The sequence below is a fragment of the Panthera leo genome, chromosome C1 (assembly GCF_018350215.1).
Source record: "Panthera leo isolate Ple1 chromosome C1, P.leo_Ple1_pat1.1, whole genome shotgun sequence".
Lineage (NCBI taxonomy): Eukaryota > Metazoa > Chordata > Mammalia > Carnivora > Felidae > Panthera > Panthera leo.
The window spans coordinates 162403867-162427999 of NC_056686.1; the positions used below are offsets into that span (position 1 = coordinate 162403867).

The following is a 24133-nucleotide window of genomic DNA, read 5'->3' on the forward strand; positions in this document are numbered from 1 at the left end:
CCCAATACCAGCAAACATGGCTGCTCTTCAGAGTTCACTGGGACCTTTGCCTATGGGGAGGCTGTATGGCCTCTACCAAATGCACTCCAAGTAGGGGAACTGCTTCTGTGTGGCACACATACCCCCTCAGGTTGCTCTGCCTGCTCCTGGGCATCCACCATGCTTCCTCACCAGAGCACTGCCCAGCACTGAGGTCCGGAACTTCAGGCTCTGCACTCCCCTGTTTATAGAATCCTGGTGGTGTTGAAACCCTCTCCTTTCTCCCCATCAATGGTTTTGGGAACAGATTTCTTGTTCAGTCTCAGGCTGTGTTTTCACTCTCTCTCTGTGTCTCTCTCCAGGTAGCTTTGGGGAATGCTTTTGTCGCACCATCACGATACACTACATTCTCCCCCTTGCTCTGTCCTCTCTCCGCCAAAAACACCTCCCTTCCCTCTGCAGCTTTCCTCTCCCCCAGTTCACCTCTCTGTACCATGTACCTACCAAATTCTATGGCTTAAGTTATGCAGATTGTTGTGTTAATCCTCAGATCAGTTTCCTAGGGTTCAAAATTGTTTGGCACTGCTCTAGCTGTGTTTCAGGGACCAGACAAGCTCAGGGTCTCCATGCTGCTCCGTCACCTTAACTCCTCCTTGGGAGAGCATTCTTTTGGTGGGGGATGCAAAACCTAATGTAAGTGAATAAAGCAAACCAACCTTTATTCGACATAATGGACACAGTTAAAAATGCTTCCCAAATAATTGAGGTAATGATAAAACCATGGCAACCATTTTGTTAAACACATTCTAGCTGAAGGAATTGCTTTACATTTAAAATTTAATGCAAAATAAAGAGGCAAAGGAAGGCATTGTGATCATGACCATATACTAATGACTTCCTCTTCTCAGAAAGCCACTGGAAAAATTTGCATGTGCATTCGATAAAAGATGCAACTCACTGTCCCGTTATTGAATAACAAAACCCTTCTAGAGTGCTGTGACACATTTGATAATTTATTTTACCATTAACATTTGATTTTGTACTTTAGACTGCTACAATAGAATAAAACTATGCATATATTTTTTATTGTAGGCTTCAATGTCACGTGGCCTTTGTTATTTCAGAATAAATCCTTTGATTTTGAAACATTTTCACTGACTGTGCTTTTCCTATGGCAATACATGGAATTGGCAACTCACCACTTACTTAAATGGTAGATTGCTTTTTCCAGAAAGGTCATTCTAAATTTTGTGTGGGTTTTTCTCTACACAGAAAGATGCTAGCTCTCTAGGATCATGATACTTAGCTTCAATGAGCACCCATGTAGAAGTCTGTTGTTAGTCTTGGAAAGACCTGTATTTTTTTTTTAACTGTAGGAGAGAATTTCAGAAAAAGAATTTGTATTTATTAATAGTTTAAAGAAATGATTTCTCATAACTACATGAGATACAAAATGGTATGAATTGCCTTCAAAAGTAACCATTATCCTGTGGTCAAAATAATCTAGAAAATGTCAGATTAAAAAAATTTTTTAACTTTTTAAATGTTTATTTTTGAGAGAGCACATAAGTGGGGGGAGGGGCAGAGAGAGGAAGACACAGAATCCGAGGTAGGCTCCAGGCTCTGAGCTGTCGGCCCAGAGCCCAACGTGGGACTTGAACTCATTAACTGTGAGATCATGACCTGAGCCGAAGTTGGATGCTTGATCGGCTGAGCGCCGCAGGTGCCCCTAGAAAATGTTTTCTTCTAAATGTCTTTTAGAACTAAATTTTTGGATGTGTTCTCTAGGCATTTTTTTCCCTGTGTCTGTGCAAGTGTATATTTATACAAATGAAGGCCTACAAGTAAACAGATTTCTCCTATAGTTATAGTCTCACAAGTGAATTCTTAATGTCAAGTGTTAAACACTACAGTCTGAGATGTAGAAGTAATAACACTACATTTAACAGTAAGTACATGCCAGAGACAAGATCATCTTTCCTGTCCTCTGAAACAAATCAATGCAAACAATGAGTTTGACCTTTTAATATTTTTGTCAAATTTTGTTAGGTATCAGCAGCTTGTCTTCATGAAATCTTTTATCTAATATCATGTAATCCAGATTAAGTACCTTCATTAGAACGTGTACCTTACAAAATAGCCATGTGATTTTTTTTTGCATCTCTTCAGATTGGCTCAATCTGAACAAGACCAAAATATCAATTCACATGCTCTCCATCTTTAATTTCTTCACTTAGCACTGACCACTTTTAGCATTTGTATTAGTAGGTTAATTGTGGTTCCCAACACTTACCCCCCCAACCCTCTTTGGAATGGAGCTCCATCCACAAAGGCACGGATTTTTGTGTTTGGGCTCCTGGTGCATTCCGTGTGCCCAGAACAACGAGTGACACGCTGAGTAGCTCTCACTCACTGAATAAAACGAGGTAGAGGGGTTCAGAGCCAGCACAGCACCGGGGTGGGGAACAAACCATCTTGCAGGCTGCTGTATGGACTTCAGCTCTGAGTGCAGCGAGCTGCTCCAGGATTGGAGCAGATGGAGCACCACAAGCTGATTTAATTTGAAAAGTACCATTCTAGCTGTTGTACTGAGGATGGGCTGAAGGAGGAGGGGTGGAAGCAAGGAGGCCGTTTCTAGGCAGATACGGTAAACTGGGTGAACGATAATAAGGGTACAGAGCAATAGCACTGTACAGGGGCAGAAGTGGTTGAATTCTGGATTGTTCTGAAGGTAAATCCAACAGCATTTCCTGATAGTTCGGAGGTGGGAAGAGAGAAATCAAAGACACCACCACCGTTGTCCTGACTTAAGCAACTGGAAAAGGGAGCTGTCATCAAGTGTCTTATGAAAGACTGCTGGAGAAGCACACTTGACAGGAAGGTGGGGGGGCGGGGGTGCTAAGGAGTCAGTGCTGGACGTGTTACACTTGTTGTAACTGAACTATAATGGTTGGCACATAACGTTGGACGTGTTACGTTTAAGATGTTTTGTCAGGCAGTTGCCAAGAGATGCCAGAGGTGGGCGGACTGGTGTATGGGTATCGTTGAGAGAATGTTCGTGACTGGGGACAAAAGTGAAAAGTTCAGTGTATCTGGCTGGGGCTTAATGAATCCAGAGAAGGACAAGGCCTGAGCACCCTGCAGTTGAAACATCTTTAAGGAGGATTGAATTTTATCACAGAAATAGAAAGACTATCCGGTTCTTCTCAGGTAACAAACATCCTGAAGGGGGCGGAAAGCATATTACCAAGTGCTGTTACTTTACGAAAGAGAGGTAAGGACAAGAAAATTATGAACATAATTTAAAGATAGAATTTATTCTCTGATGGTTTACTCATGCAAACTGCACATAAAAGAAAGTAGTACAGTTTGTGTAACATTGCAAATGTAAGGACTCAAAATGCTAGGTACAGAAGTAGTGCGACATCCTGAAAGTCAAAATGGAATTTGTGTTTATACAACTAAGAATGATTTTCATTTGCTGAGCACAGACTGATTTACAATGAAAGTTTTGCTAACCTTGGTAAGTTCATTAACCGTTTACATGACTTCTTACATCTATGTAGTTTTATTTTACAGTTGCAAGAATTCCTGTTACCAAAAACTTTAACTTGCATAAATAATAAAATGAAAGAAAAATGTACTGAAGGACTTAGGAGAGTGAAAAGTTGAGGCTTTTCCTAACCCATCCAAACTTACAATAGAAAATTGCCTTCTTGCAGAATTCATATTTTGTGCCTTTGAGATCAACTCCTTAGCATAACTATGAGAAAATCATGATCAGAAATTCATTGCTTTAAATTACAAAATCAGTTAAAAATAAAAAAAATTTAGAAGTAGAATTATCAACTAAAAACGCTCACTCTTGATAAGCCAAACAATAAAAATCCTATTATCTTCATACTTAAAAGTCCTGAAATGTCATTTGTATAATTTGAATGTTTCCCAGTTTGGAACTTAGGCAGGTGGGATAGTTCCTTGAATTACCAAGGATATTCGATATAGGTTTTTAAAAGGTCAGTCTCGTTAGGAGATGGCACCGAGACATTCGTAAATAGTGTAGTATAGATGCAGAACAGACTACACAGCTTATTATAAATGCGTTACAGATATTTACATAATGGAATCCTGCTCGAATGCCAGAAGTTGCTACTGGGTAGGACTCGTAACTATTTTACAAAGTTTTCTTACACACGTCTACTACTTTATTTTTCACAATTTAGTCTATTTTAAAATATTGTACTGTATCTTGAACATAACTGGAGAATAAAAATAGATAATGGCACATTAGAAAACTCAGTATCCCACGGATGATTGGATAATGAGAAAAGTGTACCTACAATCATCTCCTCAGAAACAAACTACATCATGGAATGTTAGTTATCCAAACCTGCACAGTAATGACATTTTAAATTGCAATCATCTATCGGCCAGCATCACACCGAAGGCATCGTTAAACATTCAAGCAAAGACTGCTGGCATAAACTATTGAAAGAAACATACACACATAACACACATACACACACACACACACACACTCTCTCGCTCTCTCTCTCTCACACACGCACTCTTGCTTCCCACATTATAATTACAATGTTCTAAAGATAGATACTGATTTTTTTTTTTCCCACGAGAAATGTTATCAAAATTTGCTACTAAAACATGACAGTGCTTTCACAAGAATAAGTACAAGTTAGCTTGCAAGTACAAGACAATGGGGGCAAACAGCCTTAAATTTTCTAAGTAATTTTTAGGCTTTTTCTGGCAACCACACCATACTTGATTATGCATAAACTTCTCAGTTTGTAACCTGAAATCTGCAAAAAAACCCAAAACCTAATTTCAAAAAATTATTAGCTATCTGATAACCCTGTATCATAGATGATATAATTTCATGTTTTATTAGCCTCAAAACATAGGATTTAAAATACTGAATTTAAGACTTGAAAAATAGTCCTTTTGAAATGTTAGAGGATTCCAAAATTCCCGTCTACCTAAAATCTTAAAGAAAACACATGACGAATGACCTTGATTTAGTTTGAGGGTGCATAAAAGCACTGTATGTCTTTTACCACGTTTCACTCACTTAAAAAGTGTTCTCTAATGTTCTTCCTTTTGCATAATGTGCAAAATAAAAGGCAAAAAGATTAAAAGCAAATTTCTATCTTTCTCTTGCTAGTGCTTTATGACCTTGTTAACATTACAAAGTCAACAGGGACGATGCAGAACTTTGGTATAAATGATATGACAATACTACCATCACAGTTGAGGGTAAGAGGTGGTCAAAAGAAATGGAAGTGGGAAGAGACTCAGTAACACCCCCATTTATTAAAACACCACCAAATTAAAAGTGAAATAAACCACAATGAATTATAATACAATTTACACATTGAGCACAGAAAATTAATAAATCTAACAATATTTATAAAAAAAGCAAAATCAGTCTTTTTCCAGAGACTAAAAACTGTTGTTCAGGCTGATCATCAACTGCTGCTACACCAACTTTAGAGCCAAATTTAATTTCAAGTAAAAAAAAAAATTTACAACCACAGATTTCGCATCAACGGAAACCGGTCTTTCCTTGATTTCCCTTTGAAGTCACTAATGAGTATCTAAAACTGCCGCACCGCAGGTTTTTAATCAACTTCCTGAGGGCTGTGACTGGGAGGCAGGAGCCATAACAATCTGCGACAGCGCGGGCTCTGTACTCTGGTCCGCCATCTGTGTGAGGACTGAGGTGGCCACAGCTTCGGCCTTGGAGGTTGAACTGACTCCATTGGATGTGCTGACAGAACTATGCTGAATAGCTTCAGGGTGCGGGCTGCTCGGCACTGACAGGTCTTCTGAACTATCGTCTTTATCAGCAGCTGAGCGGAAAAAAGAAGAATCACGGTTTCTTAAAAACAGCTGTAAGAATGTATCAGCAGGTTGTCAACACACAAGAGTAAAAAGTCAGGGTTTGACAAAAGCGGTTATTTAGATACGATGGTATGACTGGAACTGAGCAAACCAAAAGGTGGCTTTCCGATTTTACCTGCAGCAGCTCAAATGAAGGCCTCGCCATGCACACGGAAGCATCTGTGTGCCAGCTCACAGAACCGAGCCGAGGACGTGTTTGCTCAACAGTGTTAAGAAAAGTCAGGTAGGAATTTGGGAGACAGCCTCTTACAGATATAATCAGACCCTTACCAAGTAACGACAATTTAACACAACCGGTCTGTTTGCCTACATGCCATTCTTATTAAAAGATAAGAAAATTTATACCCACACGCATAAACAAAATGAATTCTTCCATACAAATTGCACTTTCAAATTACTCCCTCTGCATTCTCTAGAACTATATTTATTCTGGCTGACTTTCCATCGATGGCAGCAATGGGTGATTACAACACCTGACTCTAATGATGCATACACATGAGAATGAGCAATATTTAGAATCTAAATGCCACCAGCTGTTAGAGCTGCACGAATTAATTGGGATTCAAATAAAAAATTATATAAAACTCTAGAAACTACAATGGAAGATATTCAGAAAGAGGCATTCTGTGTACTTGTGAAAATCTACCAACTTTTAGGACTGAACAATGCATCTACATCTTTCTCATTTTAACAGGATCAACTCCAGTAATTTCATTTAGTGAAAAATCTGATACGCACACCACACCGGTAGTTACGGTGTACGTAACTTACAGAATAACATGGACCAATGATAACTGTGAACCTAGCCCCCAGCTTAAGAGAACACGGCCAATAACAATGATGCTTCCTGGAGGCTCTTCTCCTCATCAAAGGTAATCACTGTTCTGATAGCTCTTTAACCACTACCTTGTTTTTTGTTCGAAGTTTTACCAAATAGGTATGCATCCCTAGAAAGTAGCATTTAACTTTTGAACATTCTGAACATTGTATCATACTGGATGTATTCTTTTGTACTTTTTTTTTTATAGAGTTTATTTTGAGAGACACAGAGCTGAGGTGGAGCAGAGAGAGGGAGAGAGAGAATCTCACGCAGACTCTGCACTGTCAGTGAACAGCCCAATGTGGGGCTCGATCTCACAAACTGTGAGATCATGACCTGAGCCAAAACCAAGAGTCAGACGCCTAACCAACTGAGCCACCCAGAAACCCCTCGTTTTCTTTTCACTTGGCTTTAAAATAATTTTTATTTAGTGCTTAAAGGTAACAAGCGGGTTGTCAAATCTGACAATGCAGACTGGCCTGCTTACTGGTGGCCAGGTGCCTATTCTGAAAGTCCATTATTAAAAGACTGTGGACGCTATGAAGCAGGACTTATTCCATGATTTGTGATGCAGGAGATGGAGGAGGAGAAACCTGGCCAGCTTGATTTTAGTTCACATAAAACTCATTTTGAGAGTTTTCTGAAATATAGGACTTAAAGAATTTTGACAAGTTTGCCTCAAATCCATGCATTTTTTGGAAAGCAGTTTTTAAAAATATATTAATTAGAATCCCCTCTTCTCTATAAATCTGCTATCAATGCAAAATCACCCCTCAAGATATAATAAAAAAATCACAATAAACCTTTTAAAATTATATAAAGTAGAAAGGATCCTTTTCTGAGGAAGCAATAACAAATGTTATAAAATATTTCTAATTCAGTTACATAGCCAACAGAACAGTTACGTGTTCAAGAAACTCAAACCCTGGCAATGGCACTCAAACTGACAAGAGTACAGTCCCCTTTACGTCTCTTCTTCAATATGAAAACAAACGGACCTTCCTCTCAATGTTAAGTTCTAGGGATACACCAGCTTTCAAAAATCAAGAGGCGAAGGTGCCTGGGTGGCTCAGTCAGTAGTGTCCAGCTCTTGATTTCTGCTCAGGTCACGATCTCACAGTTGAGCTGAGCGTGGAGCCTGCTTAAGACTCTCTCTCCCTGCCCCTCCATACCCACTCTCTCTCTCAAAATAACAAATTTAAAAATAAAGAGGCTGATCTATGATGAGAGGTCTAAGGAAATGTAAATACAGAGTGCAGGCAATGACAACATAAAACAGTAAATTTTATTTTTTTTATTTATTTATTTATTTATTTATTTTTTTGGTCATTTTTATTCTTTTAAATTTTTTTTTTTTTTTTTTTTTTTTTTTTTTTTTTTTAACAGTAAATTTTAAAGACAAGTGCTGATCTCCAGACTTTCAGAATCAGGCAAAGCAAATCTTTAGGCTATACAAAGTACCAGGTACCGATTTATAAGTGGCGTAATTATACATTCTATATGTAAAATACCTTTATAAAGGGATATACCTGCACCTATGTCCACTTCCGGAAGGTGAGGAGAGAAAAATCACCAACATAACCATAAGCACTAGAAAGAGAAGAGTTCTTACTGCACTCACAGAGCCCTTTTCAGCCCTGCTTAAAGCTAAAAAACCCCCAAGTGTTTGACAATTCACGCTGTGAAGTTTTCCACCTATGTTCATACATATTTTCATTAATGAAAATATAAGCTCTCAATTACATTTAGGGCCCAAAGAAGGTTTCCTTCGCACTTAAGATTACAGAAGCAAGTATAATACAATTTTAATTATGCTCCAAGATTTAGAAAATAGGAATTAATGGTAATAAGATCACTCTTGTGCTTTATTTTTCATAGAATCCAAACATCAAAAATATATTCCTATTTTCATTCATGTTTTATACTGTTTAAGGTGACCAACTGTCATGGTTTTCCCATGCCTGAGGGGTTTCATCCTAGGATGCACGGACTTTGATAATTAGAAGTGAGACCGTAGGGTGGTGTGCTTTTATACTGTCACCTTTATCTGAAAGATTTTTGTAATATTCATTAGTTTCTATTAAACCTTGACTTCACAAATGTTTTGAAAGTCTTAACTACTATTACAGTTCACCATCAGCAATAGCCGTGTGCTAAGACATGCATAGTGTTCACTATTTGTGAACTTCCCCACATTTTCTCCAAGATATAAGTACTCACTTATTCAATCCATCTGCCTTGACTACTAAACAAAAGTCAGATTTTCTCCTTCAAACTTGAAAACGGAAATTACTTTACAATTTCTACAAAATCCAATTATCTCCCAAGAGCTAAAGAGAACTATTTTATACTAAAACCGTATTTTACTTCCATTTGATTATCTAGAGGACTAGGTAGGAAAAAGGCAGGAATAGTTCCAAACGTCAAAAATGTGTTATTCATTTCCTGCAGTCTATACAACCTAGCATAATATGTATTTCCTAAAAATTTATTAATCTAGACTTTCAGTTTATTTAAGGGTATGGCACATAAACCCACACATTTATACCTTAAAAATATCTTTATAAATTGTTGCTTAAAATGAAAAATCGGCTTGCCTTTGCTGTGCACATGCTACCTTGATAAGAGATAAAACTGATGGGATTAAAAAATTGCAGATGAGATAAATTTTTAGTTGGATGCAACTGAAGAATTCATTTTCCTTCTAATTTTATAGAATCATTTGTATATTCTTTTTGAACTATCAAAATTCAAGAGCGCTCTCTTGTTAAGAAAATCATAGATGCATAATGCTGAACTCAGTAGCTTCTATCAGAAATTATGTTGTTAAGTCAGATGGGAGCCATAATGGCCTCATCCCTGCAGCAATCATTGTTAATACAAACCCCAAACATATTTCTATATGGTTCCAATTTACTCCACAATGTGTTTCACCATCCTGTGAAAATGACTAGATATCAAAGGACTGAGATTTATTTGCTCAAAACTGACAAAAATCAATGTTCTAAATATATATGGCAATAGAGAGTTGCTAAATCTACTGAATCTTTTAAATTAAAAAATATTGCCCATTCAGATGAAACTGCTTACAATGACTACAAGTAAAGATGGTGGCCATTAAGTTTTATCGTGAGCACCTGAGGAACTGTTTGCATCCAATACAAAATGTTTCTTTCTTTTGAATTACTGACACTGGCAAATTAAAATGAAGTGGATACATATGGTTGAAACAATCTTCACATTTACAAATATCCTGAAATATCACTAAATCATAAAAACAAAAGCTGTGGGTTATATATTATGAATGTTGCCTAATGCCTTCCCAGCTCTGTTACTTGTTACAAATTTGTGTACGATGGACAAAATTGGCCATTTATTCAAGAGTAACAGCTGGCTCCAATATTGTGCATCTTATCAAAAAAGAAGGACATTACAAGAAAGAAGAAGCACAATTAACCTCTAAAATGCTGAAAAACAGAAGAATCTCATTTTGGGGAAAACATGTAAGAGGAAACTTAGAAGCAGATAATGTTAAGAAGTGTTCTACTGTAGCATTTTTATGACCAAAAGACTCAACATAAAGATTCACAACAATAAAAAAAACTGCACAATGCTGATATTTAAGAAAGAACAATAGGATCCGATACTGTAAATGGGCACTATGTATTGTTAAACGAAGATAGTTAATTAAAAAAAATTACTCAATGGAGGCTGGAAAAGAAGCAGTGTTTCACTCTGTCGTTCTAAGACCAACCGTTACCCTGGGAAGATGAAATACCATCAGTACTTACAGTATATTTTGAATTATTAACCTGTTTTGTTGATGTATAGTAATCCCTCGAAAAAAGGCTAGAAACAGGAAAATTCAAAAACTCTAGATTCTACAAAGTATATTCCCCGTTCCATAATAACCTTGCAGAAGTTCTGATATTTAATATTAAGTATTAGAACTGCAGCCTCTGTCTTTTTAACTGTAGCGTGGTTCACTCTGGCAGTATTTCACCGATGCAGCCTAAGGCTATAGGTGATGGCACATTACTCACTATGATAGCCAGATTTCTTCTGCATGGCGGTTACAGGGCAATCTTTATGAGCCAGAAGAAGCTGTTTCAGCTGTGCCACTTCATTTCTCAGCAGGGTGACTTCACTCTAGAGAAGAAACAACTTATGTACCTTAACAGCATCAGACTAAACGTTTCTTACTGCTGATAACAAGTGAAAATTAAGGATATCGGGTATCTTTAACAGAATATCAAGGAATAAACAAAATACACTGCTCGAGCAGGCTTAATCAGTACACATCAGTTTTTGTATTTTAGCATTTGTACAAAGACTGCAACTTCTATAAAAATTTAAATGAGGTAACAACATGACTGGATAACATATTTCAAAGTTTTTATGTTACCATTTGCCTTGGGACTGCTTATATATTACAGGTTACCTGCAGAAGGTATTTTTTAGTTATGTTGCATGCTCTTTTGATTATCTGAAAAATTAGAAACATCAAGGGAGTCAGAATGAATGTTCACTGTCTCTGTTCACTTGAAAGTGAAAAATTTATCCTGGAAACTCAATTAAGCAAGTTTCTGGTTTTCTGGAAACTATGAAAGCCTCCACAGAAGAAACCACAATAATCAAAGAATCATGGATACCTAAAATGCAACAAAGCACTGTGTTGGACACGGAACCAATGATAGTAGATATAATATCTAGATGACTTAGTTGCCCTTGATCTAGGTAATCTGTACACATCTAAATTTAAATCTGATAAATTAATGGTGATTTGTCCTAGTCCTTATTTAAAAATGAGCACTTCACAGCCTTTGTTTTGGAGGCGTTAATCTGGTAGATTCTATATTAAAAAGTTCCAAATTAAGGGAGTCCATTTAATTCCCTTGGGTCACCCCCAAATATTAAAGATGCAGAAGTTAGTGATAATTACCAATACTCCAGAGTGAGTCATAATATGAATTTAATAAAATGGTAGGAAAACTTAATTTACAAACACATCTACTTATTTGGACTCACATTACCCTTAAGTAACCCGAAGTTAAATAAAGAAATATAACAAGCATGTGTACGTAAAAGCTCAGGAACTTTGTTTTCCACCCCTTGGTCTCTTAACCAGGAAGCTGAATGTAGAATTATTTAGAAGATTAGACTCATTAGATCCTATTAACTGATCAATGACAGAAATATAAAAATCCAAAGAATGAAACTTAAGCAAGTAGACTCATTAGATCCTATTAACTGATCAATGACAGAAATATAAAAATCCAAAGAATGAAACTTAAGCAAGTCTCTTGGGCCAAATAGTTTCTCGCACCCCCACAACAACAAATTGCAACAATGCATTAAAGCACAGAACAAAAATTGATGCTCACAATAACTCGGAACATTAAAAGGCTAAATTGTGTTTAAAATATTGTATTTGAGACAAGAATGGGTGTATGGTGATGAAAATATAAGAGGGAAATTTTTAGTTTCACTTAAAAAAAATAAGCTGCTTATTAGAAAACTCATTTCTCTGTAATACTGCAGTCATCAGCATCAATACTATAAATTATAGCTCTTTATTAATGACACCAAGCACGAGAAACCACGTTATGAAGAACCTAATATATATTATCCAAAATTCCTCCCTCCCTGCTGCATCAGCTTGATTTTGAGATCCATGTCTAATAAGTTTCTCTCATTAATTTCTGTAATATGAAATAGGGTTGGATATGTATTTTTAGCCCAGAATATATAGTATAATCTTATAATAATCTCTTATAATCAGGTACCTGTGACCACCCTTTCACATTAGTTTGAACCTATGAAAAAAAATACTTAATTGTTCTGAACTACACAAACTGAAGTTCTTGTGAATACACACTATTTTCTCTACCTAGAAAAGCTTTCCTCTCCTTTTTCTCATCTTGCTAATTTTTTCACTCATCTTTAAGAGTCCACTCAGTATAAATTTGGATAGGAAAATAAGTTAGGAGTCCATTTCTGTGTTCCCAGAGCCATATATACATACGTGTGCGCATTTACGTAGTATTCACCACACCAGGATTGTTAATTTTTGGTTTACTTGTTCATCACCTCTGCCAGATTGGGATTATCTGGCTCTCTGTATCCCCAGAGTACAGCACACAGCCTAGTACGGAGTACTATTTAGTACTATTCTAGAGAGAACCACGGTAATTCTATGTCCAGGGGAGGGTTAAAAAATACCAAAGAAGGTGAAATGAAATTGCTTAAATAATATAAAGTTGGTCAGAGGTCCCGATTTCCTTATTTATGCCCACAACCTCACCAACACAGCTACACTGTTAATTCTTCTCAGACATAAAATGAAAATTGGCATATTTTACAGTATCATCTCACAGAATTTAAAAAATCACAAATGCCCTCTCTCCTAAATATTCTATATAGACATTCATCATAAACCATGTTATGATTTTTTTTTTTTAGTCAAAGTAAAACATTTTTGGTAAGACAGATGCTGAAAAAAAACTGTTATTCTGGTCTAAAAGTAAATTACTTTGGCATTGTCTGTACCATTGCTTCATTCCATCTGTAGCTACTCAAAGGTTAATTACATACTAATGAACAATTCTTTTTTAGTTTATATGAGTAATCTATTAAAGGTTTTCATTGATCACTGGCTATAGATTGAGGACCAAGTATTCCATAAATTTATGATCTTTGGCTTTTCAGTTTAGACACTACCCCTCCAAATTAAATAAGGGAGTTTCTCATTGCTAAAGGTATGATTTTCCTCATGTTTAGTCTTCACAAAAATCAATGATTAAGTATCAAGATTCCCCTCACACAGTTCCAAGGACTGTCATGGATGCAAAAGCTTACACTTGAGAATGAAATATTTAACTTATGTCTATGACGATAGAAGAAGAAAAAAAAGTATTTTGGAAATACTTTGTGAAATGAATGGGAATGACCCTTTTCTCATTCTCCTTAGTCTCATACTTTGTTTCATGTCAGTCTCCTCTGATAGACCACAAATTCTGTAAGTGCAAGGACAATGTCGTTTTCACTGTTGTATCTCCTGTGTCTAATAACATGCTCTGCACACAAAAGATGCTTAACGACAGAATGAATAATAAATAACTAGCATTTGCATAGTGTCGTTATAATAGACTTCTCTGTACTCTCTCTCTCATTTGATCTTCATAATAGTACTTATTCTAGGAGTATGACAGATGGGGAAGTAAAGGCTCAAAGATTTTTAGCAAGGCCTACTAAAACGAAGAACCAGGTCTCAGGCTCATAGTAAAATGCATGAAGTAGAGGTGGTATCACTATCACCCTTTCCCCCTCTACAGCGGAATTTAAACACTCAGGGGAAAAGAAGGAAGGCGGTGATAGCACACAATACTTCCCCGCCACACCCCCACCTTGGAATTAAAACAAACAGGTATAGTATTTTCCAACTGTCACTATTCCTTCCTATTTCAAGGGATAAATACTGAAATAAAATATTGTTTAGGTGTCAGAAATAAAAGGTTTGATTCTATTCCCTTTTAAGTCAACAAAGCAATAACAAAACCTTTTCCGTGTCATCATTAACTTATGAGTGAAGTCTTCCAAGTACCCAGCTATGAAACAATGCTTCCATTTTTAAAAAAACTTACTAAGCTTCTACTCCACACACATTTTGCCAACACTTAAGTTTCAAAAGCAAAATCCACGACAAAAACTCCCAAGTTTTATATCAGAATAACTGTTAAGGAGCTACGGTGAGTAAAGAATGTGTCTTTGTCCACAAAGGAAACAGGGTGAAATTGTAAACTGACAACAAAATTTCAAAATGAGTATAACTGAAAAGCAAAGTCATGAAGAGGCAGAAACTCTTTCAAGTAAAAGACCACAAAAATCACATATTACCTTTAAAAATATAATAATTTATAACCAACAGTATCCAAGTTTTGGTCTAGATTACCATGTCTCCAATTCAACTTCATGATATTGCCTTTTAGCAGCAATTTTAGAAGGCTAAAATATTAAATTCAGTGAGTGGGGCAAGAAGATTGAATAATTAACATGTTCTTTAAAACCTAATATGTATTTGGTAAAAATATGAACAGTCACACCTCAACACTCATTAAAATTTATTTATAATATATAAGTAACCATGGGTCATTACTGCCCACTATACTGATCAGCTACGCCTGTATGTCACGTGAAGGATTATTAAGGAAATGTAGAATTGATGAATGTTTTTACATAAAGTAGAGTTTAATTATTTCTCTGACATTCAATTTTCTTTACAAGTCATTCTGTTCTTCACAGTTAACAGTTTTGCTGTTGGGAGACTGAAAGTTTTCCTCCCTGAATCCAGGTTAACTCTTTACATTCTGAAAATCAGAATCTGTCCCTTTTTAGAACTGCTATTTTATTTGATAACTAAAAAACAATGAATAAAAACCATATAGCCACTTGAAACAATTACTGAAGCATACTTTATTCCCAAATCGTTCATGCTTCTCAAAAGCCTTTTCACCACTGTTACATCCTGGTGCAGGTCATTCTTAAAATTCCACTTATATTTAGGGATTCATTCCTATAGTGATTTCCATATCTACACATTTATTCATCTAACTATAAACTTTTTATTAATGAAAAAGTTATGCTCCAACTATTTTTTGAGTAATTTAGTGAGGTGACATTCCATGAGCTAGAATTAACCATTTTTTAAAAATGTTATTAATTATTTTGAGAGAGAGGGAGACAGAACATCAGCAGGGGAGCAGCAGAGACAGAGAGGGAGACACAGAACCCGAGGCAGGTTCCAGGCTCTGAGCTGTCAGCACAGAGCCCGAAGCAGGGCTTGAACCCACAATCTGCAAGATCACGACCTGAGTCACCCAGGCACCCCTAGAATTAACCATTTTAAAGTGAACAATTCAGTGCGCCTGGGTGGCTCAGTTGGTTAAGCATCCGACTCTTGATTTCAGCTCAGGTCATGATCTCATGGTTTGTGAGATCAAGCCCTACATGGGGCTCTACTGTCAGGAATCCCTGCTTGGGATTCTCTCTCCTCTCTCTCTGCTTCGCTCACATGTGCACTCTCTGTCAAAATAAACAAACAACAACAACAAAAATAAAGTGAACAATTCAGTGGTGTTCAGTACGTTTACAATGCTGTGTAGCCACCTCTCCCAATCTGGTGATAAAACACTTCTGTCACTCCAAAGTAAAACTCCTTACCCATTAACCAGTTTCTCCCTATTTCCTCCTCCCCATGTCACTGGTAACCACCAATCTGCATTTGTCTCTATGGATTTCTCTCCTCTAAATATTTCATACAAACGGAGTCACACGTGACTTTGTTTCTGGCTTCTTTCACTTAAGCATGTTTTGAGGTTCATACACATTCTGTACTCTCACTCCTTTTTATGGCTGAATAATATTCTACTGTGCATATATAACATAACTGCCCCACTCACTTTCTCACTTTCTTTTTACCCCTAATAATATATTACAGATTATTTCCCAGGTTGATACATACATACGAACTTCATTCTTAAGCATTTTAAAAAACATCCCTGATAACACATCATTTCACCTATCTTCACATTCTGATATGCATTTCTAAAACTAAGAACACTTTCTTATCTAACCATGAAGCCATCATCACTTAGTTTTTAATGATTAAACATATGGATTTTACTTTTCTGTTTGTAATTTGAAGTATTAACTAACGTCCTATTAAACTGTAGCGGTTAATTTAGGAATTTCTTTAATTTGACTTCAATTTAAAAGATTCATGCTTTCAAAATGATACGTTTGTTAACTTTTACTGAGGTGATAAATCTTGCCTTTATTCCTCCAATCAAGAAATTTCTACCCAGATTAGGAAAACATAAAATATATTTTAAGATAGTGACATTTAATCATAGTTTGTATGGTAGAAAAAAAACATGAGATGAATGAAGTAAGGATTACATACATTTGTCTCGAATGTTGAATTTTCCAAGGTTTTCTGAAATAACAAAGCACTGTTGCTATTGATAATGGTGATCAGTGCTGCAATACAATTAAGGAAATAGCAATATTTCATTAAAGCTGTTAGTACTACCATACCTTGGGTCACAGCAGAAAACTGGCCCAATCTGAAGTCCAAGAATACCCTGTAGATACCATATATTTCTATACCACTTTAAAGTTTTCAAACATTTTTACTTCTTAAATAGAATAAGCCAAATTAGGAAAATATTGACCAATTTAAGATTTAAAATTTATGTACTTAAAAATTCTTGCACTTATTCTAATTCAAATGATTTATGCAAAAAACCCTCAAGAGAAGTAGGATCAGCAGGCATTATCTCTATTCTATGTGTAAGGCAATGGAGGCTAACAGAGAATGACATGCTTCATGTACAACTAAAAAACAGCCATTCATTTAGAAGAATAATCTTGTTAAGAACAGAAAGGAAACAGATACACCTAAATCATTTCGTTAATGTAACATATTTGAAACTTTAAATTAGTACCTATAATCTGTTTCATTTTAAGAGGACAGAAAATCATAAATATCATGTTTTTTTCCTAAAAAGTTATGAAAATAGTTTTAATATGATTTTTATTTTATGGAGAGAGAATCTTTCTTTAAGTTTACTTATTTTGAGAGACAAAGCATGAGTGGGGCAGGGTCAGAAAGGGAGAGAGAATCCTCAGCAGCGCAATCTCTGTGCAGACCCTGCCGGATCCCATGGTTTGTGAATTCATGACCTGAGCTGAAATCAAGGGTCAGGTGCTTAGCTGACTTGAGCCACCCAGGTGTCCCTAGAGGAAGGGATTAGGGGGAGAGGGGGAGGCAGGGAGGGAGAGGGAATGAATCTTAAGCAGGCTCCATGCTTAGCACGGAGCCCAGCACAGGGCTCGCTCCCCATGACTCTGAGATCATGACCTGAGCTGAAATCAAGAGTTGGGATTGAAAATAGTTCTTGACTAAGAATTTACCAGATGATGATAATATATGTTTAAGATAACCTAGTATGTATTTAAAGTCTCTGTGATGTGGTAAATGTTTAGATTTTTTTTCTAAATGGTTAAAATGGCTAAAAATAAATTTTTCAAGACAAATTTACTTGTTCTCGAGCTCATTCCATCAACATCCAAAGCACAATAGAGAATTTTAAAAGATGACTGCTTCACATATGAAAAAATTTTTATAAAATTTACGTTAGGTTAAATACTTTGTCTGATGTTAAAAACTTTTTCCAAAGTATTGAAACAGACATTAATACTGGTGACATCTTTAAAGATAGATTTAACAAGAGAGCAAGTCTCCCCATCAATTATGATTATAAAGAAAGATTCGTTTTTAACTGGGAAAGGATGACTCAAAAGACTGACCGGTAACAAGTACAATTCACTGACATCAATTTTCTAGTTGATGCTCATCGTTTTCCCGGAGAATATTCACAACATTAAAACAAAAACAAAAGGAAGAAAGAAAAAAAGAGCATGAAGGAAATCGACTTGGTACCGACACCATCACTGTAAATCTTACCAAAGACTCAACAGGAAAGAGCTTTAAAACCTTTATATCCCATGAGGTTCCTAAGAAACCTGTCTGCGGTGAACTGGCAGGTAGAAATGATTTCTACTGCCACTGGCCATATTGTACCTGTTCTGTGGATAATCAGAGCCCTTCAGTTTCCAAGGCTGTCAATCTGACACCTTTTCCGAGCACTATATTCACTCTAAATAAACAAAACAAAATTTATAATTCAAAGAACAAAAGAAATTAAGAACAAAAAATGCTACTAAAGCAACTTTACAGCTGTGACAGAAACCAAAAAATAAGAAAAATGAAATACCAGTGGTATTTTAAATTTCAAGGTTCTTTGTTTGAACTTTATACCACAACTTTATAAAGTTTAAGCAAGATAGTTTTGGTACTTTTGTATCACACAAGAACTTATATTTAACATTTCTTCATAGTGTCAGTGTTTAAAATGTTAAACATTTTAAACATTTCATTTATAAAACTATGCTTTAACTACAGATTCCACACACACCCAATATTGTGTGCTAAAATGTCTGGATGGCTAACTGGAAAAAATAGGGAAGAGCTAAGTTCACAATTACTAAAAATAAGACAACATTTACATATATGCACCTTACCTGCAGTTGACCGTTTAATGAACTCAAGTCTTCTGCTTTCTTCTCTAAAGACTGAACCCAGACTTTCCTTTTTTGTCGGCATCTTGATGCTGCTGCTCTATTTCGCTCTAGAAATTTCCTCCTTTTTTCATCAGGATCTTCATTAGCTGCTCTTCTTCGACGACCGCTTGTATTTTGGGTCTGTGGAGTTGTGTGAGCTGGAGAAGCCTATAATAAACACAAATGGAAGCTTTTTATGTTTGTAGCTGTGAGCGAGAACATAGGCAGTAAAGGGTTGCTACTATATTTTCTAAGTCTCATTGTATATTATCAATATTTAGGGGTGACATGAAAATCACCCTGCAGTTTAACGAATTCCTTGAAATAAATAAGCCCTGCTAAAAAAATAAGATTCTCACTTTTTCACTACCATAGTGACTATATTTAAAGTTTGTATAACATTTTCATTTATACAGAAATAATGTGGAAAACTTGAAAACATAATACAAATGAACACGTATAGATCTTGTGTTTTTCCAACTTTTTTTTTCAATATATGAAGTTTATTGTCAAATTGGTTTCCATACAACACCCAGTGCTCATCCCAAAAGGTGCCCTCCTCAATACCCATCACCCACCCTCCCTTCCCTCCCACCCCCCATCAACCCTCAGTTTGTTCTCAGTTTTTGAGAGTCTCTTATGCTTTGGCTCTCTCCCACTCTAACCTCTTTTTTTTTTTTCCTTTTTCCTTCCCCTCCCCCATGGGTTTCTGTTAAGTTTCTCAGGATCCACATAAGAGTGAAAACATATGGTATCTGTCTTTCTCTGTATGGCTTATTTCACTTAGCATCACACTCTCCAGTTCCAGCCACGTTGCTACAAAGGGCCATATTTCATTCTTTCTCATTGCCACGTGGTACTCCATTGTGTGTATAAACCACAATTTCTTTATCCATTCATCAGCTGATGGACATTTAGGCTCTTTCCATAATTTGGCTATTGTTGAGAGGGCTGCTATAAACATTGGGGTACAAGTGCCCCTATGCATCAGCACTCCTGTAGCCCTTGGGTAAAGTCCTAGCAGTGCTATTGCTGGGTCATAGGGTAGGTCTATTTTTAATTTTCTGAGGAACCTCCACACTGTTTTCCAGAGTGGCTGCACCAGTTTGCATTCCCACCAACAGTGCAAGAGGGTTCCCGTTTCTCCACATCCTCGCCAGCATCTATAGTCTCCTCCAACTTTACTTTTTAACATCATGGTATTATACAATCCTTTGAAAAACTGTGAAGTACTAAAGGAAAAAATTTAATAACTTACTTAAATTCACTATGAAAAAACCGTTTTCTTACTATTTTTGAAGTAAAATTTTAAAAATAAAAAATAGTAAAATTTTCTTTTAAAAATTGGTTTCTCTAAAATTGAGGAGTAAAAGTACAGTAGTGCCCCTTATCAGTAGGGGATGCGTTCCAAGACTCCTGTGGATGCCTGAAGCCACGGAGAGTAGCAAACCCAATATATACTACGTTTTTTCCTATGAATATATACCTATTACAAGGTTTAATTTATAAATTAGGTATAGTGTGAGATCAAAAATAACTCATAATAAAACAGAACAATTATAACAATATACTGTAATAAAAGTTATGTGAATGTGGTCTCTCTTGCTTTTAAAATATTCGTACTATACTCACCCTTCTCGTGATGATACGAGATAAAACGTTTATGTGATGATGTGATGTAAGGTGGATGATAAAGACACTGTGGCATAGTGCTAGGCTACTAGTAATGAGCCTTCTAGCAATCTGTCAGAGGGAGGACCATCTTCTGAGCCATGGCTGACTGTGCGTAACTGAAAGCACGAAAGCTAAACCGTGGGACGAGGGAACTACTGGATATACATAGTTTGGTACACTCCGCTTTCCTTCAATTTGTGAAATTTAGGGTCAGGTTCACATGATTATTAATGTTCATCTTCCTGGTGGGCAGAATCTCACGGGAGTCTAAATTTTAATTTTAACTGGTTCCCCTTGCTCAACGGATCTGCCTAGTTATCTAAGATCAGCCAGGGACAGAAATTTTCAGTCAGTCACTAGTGATACTGTCTAGTATCTGGGGCTATAGAACGATAAGCATTTCCAAGCCTTTCTTAAATCCCAAAATTGTGCCATGGAACACCTGAACTTGGGAGACAGGAAACAACGAACCCCTGGAAATAGTGCAAAGGAAATAGCACTTTGTGACTACAGGTACATGACCCAAAGAAGCCTGAAAACAATCTTTTTGCCTAATATGAATTACATTCCAAAATGGGGTGAATAAATAAAATTTCTACCTTCTAATCTACATAATAAGCAATAATCTTATATATAAGCTCAATCAAGGTAAGCTCTGCAGGGAAATCATCAAACTACTTCTCACTCAACAAACTCCAAAACCACAGGTTCTCATTTAATTTCTTTTCCAAATAACTAGCATTAAAAATTATGAGGGTAATTTAACTTATACTGTATTTTAATTGTAATAAAGATTAAGTATTAAATTAGATCATTTATTTTACGTACATAATCGCAAGTTAATCTTTTAGAAAAATATTCTATGGCTGGTTTCAAGAATGGCAACCTTGAAATATTTTCTTGTCTTCATCCTCTTAACTTATTGATAATAGCAGGTTTTTTCTTTTACTCATTTGGCTGAATAGGAAAGAACAGGTTTGTTTGTTTTTTTTTAAATTTACAAGTCAGTTATTACAGCAAAGGCTAATCACAAGTATTAGAAGCAGAAACTAATACAGAGTTACATTTGTACATTTTTACACCTTACAATTTAAGGCTACTTAAAAGCATATACTCCTCCTTCTCTCCTTTCTTTCAGTGATCCATTCATTACACATCATTAAAAAGAACACAGGAACTATCCTAGAAACTAGAAATACAATAGTAAACAAACATAAAGTCCTGCCTTATGAAGCTGTCATCCAATATGATATAAAGATACAAATAAAAATTAGATCCAGGGAAATAATGGTTAGCTTTATATAGAAATTATATAAAAATTTATATTTTTATAGTTATATAGAAGTTATATAGAAATTATTATACAGAAGTTATATAGAAATTATATATTCATTTCTTTTAAATAAACTTGGAGGATGTAAAAACCACACAGAGCTTGCAGACGATACAAAAAAACAGCCATGGGTGGATTTGGCCCATGAGTCCGTTTGCTAATGTCTGAATTATGACATTAAAACACACCCACTTATTTACCTTCTCTCTTGGCCCCTATGTTGTTTAGTCGATAACTACCATAACTACATTCCACTTTAAGTTTTGTAAAAATAAAATACAGCTATCTAAAAACTTATGCTTATGAGGCAATCTAGAACTTGCCATTTACCTGTTTAATAGCAAAGTTTTGCTTTTTAATGCCGATGCTAATACTGTTGAAGTATCTCTTAAGATAAAAGTTCTAAATAGAGTTCTGAAACATTTAACAGAAATAGTTACCCTTCCATGTAGAAATGCACTGTAGACATAACAGACCTATCAACCATCTGATAGGCAGTCACAAACTACAGATAAATGAAAAGGACCTCTGGTATAAACAGTGTCCGTAAAGCATATATATCTGCTCCTTTGGTAATGTCTCTCACATTTTAATTTAAGAATCATTTGACTGGGGTGTCTGGGTGGCTCAGACGGTAAAGTGTCCAACTCTGGCTCAGGTCATGATCTCACACAGTTCGTGAATCCCAGCCCCACATCGGGCTCTCCGCTGTCAGCATGAAGAGCCCGCTTTGGATCCTTGGTCTCCCTTCCCTCTCTCTGCCCCTCCCCAGCTTGCTCGCACCGCGCTCTCTCTCTCTCTCAGAAATAAACAGAAACATTAAAAAAAAAATCATTTGATATATGCCAGTAATCTCATAAATACAATCCACAAAAAATGAGTTAAAAAGCGTCAGTGGAGATTTGTGCTATGTCAGACCAACATACATAGACAAAAGCATTTACAGGGTGTCCTGAGCAGTAATAATTGCTCGACTATTTTAATTATTTACTTATTTATTTTCGGGTGTCAATACTTTTTGAGAGACAGCATGGGTGCAGAGGAAGGGCACAGGGATAAGGAGAGAGAGAATCTTAAGCAGGCTTCACACTCAGCGTGGAGCCTGATGCGGGGCTAGATCTCACAACTATGAGGTCATGACCTGAACTGAAATCGAGTTGGACACTTAAATGACCGAGCTACCCTGGCACCCCTGGGTGTGAATACTTTTACACTGAACTACCTTTCCTAATGTTTTTGGTACCCTTTTGAAATATGACCAGAAGTAATTTTTTCAAAGTATATAGTTTAAGTTTCCTTTAAGTTACCCCATATTTGTTTTTTAAAGGATAACAGAGTGTAGATTATAAAAACAACACACATACCGGAGTTTCTGTAGTGGATGTGGCTGGCTGTTGTAGGGACTGTGGTCGAGATTCCTCTGACTGAGTTCTAACCAATCCACTACCATGACCTTTGACAGTATCACCATTGGTAACTGGAGGATGTTGCTGGGTCAAAGCAGCTTTTAATCTCTGAAATGCAGACATCAATTTAAAAAAAAAGTTCCCTGCTTTCCACTCAAGTCCAACTCCCAAAGTATTCTTTAGTTAACCAAAAAAAAGTATTTGTTAAGAAATGCATTTGGCTTTAAAATTAGTTTTATCATTACAAATAGTAAGACAAACACTCTGGAAAGCTTTCCTGAGTCTTTCTGAGTACTACTATAGGATTTAATACTTTGCTATCCTAATCAATTTTGAGGAAGGAGTGAAAAACACCGTTAACTGAAAATAACCAGTTCCGTTCAACTAAAATAAATAAGTTAATTATGTACACTGTCACCTATTTTCTTGCCCTTCATTCCTGAATCTCCATCTTTTTAGGCTCTCCTAGATTCTTAAACCTAAATCTCTTCCAGATTTGGGCCCACTTTGGACAACCGGGCTTATTTGGACAATGACCTGATGTTGCATTTTTTAGGCCACTATATTGACTGTCAGACTGAACCTCCTCCTAGAACCTATAGCTAGGTTTGCCTCCCGTAGGTCTTCCCTGTCTCCAGTAAGAAGGTTTAGTTTGAAGTCTATCCCCTCTACTATGTTCCATTTGCCATTTCACTGAATTGCATCTGACCCACTGCCAGGGTATGAGTAACCTAGGGTCAGAAGGAGGCCTTAGACACTTACGGCTACCTCTTAATAAAAACACAATCTGCATAAAACTTACTATTCTATCAGCAAAAG

At 36.3% G+C, this 24133-nt stretch overlaps 1 protein-coding gene across 10 annotated transcripts in view; it reads right to left on the reverse strand.

The window, feature by feature from the left end:
• Nucleotides 1-3277: 3277 nt before the first annotated feature.
• ATF2 (activating transcription factor 2) overlaps nucleotides 3278-24133 on the reverse strand; it is an 81740-nt gene continuing 60884 nt past the window's right edge. For 8 of the 10 annotated variants that reach the window (XM_042949192.1, XM_042949189.1, XM_042949185.1 and 5 more), the window contains 4 exons: nucleotides 23273-23422; nucleotides 18863-19069; nucleotides 10762-10867; nucleotides 3278-5846 (listed from right to left, as the gene is read on the reverse strand). In XM_042949192.1, the coding sequence (XP_042805126.1) occupies nucleotides 5620-5846; nucleotides 10762-10867; nucleotides 18863-19069; nucleotides 23273-23422 (690 nt within the window). In that variant the 3' untranslated portion in view covers nucleotides 3278-5619. Of the gene's footprint in view, nucleotides 5847-10761; nucleotides 11205-16679; nucleotides 16757-18362; nucleotides 18439-18862; nucleotides 19070-23272; nucleotides 23423-24133 lie in introns of those variants that run through there. The other 2 variants (XR_006205545.1, XM_042949194.1) reach the window with 2 other exon arrangements.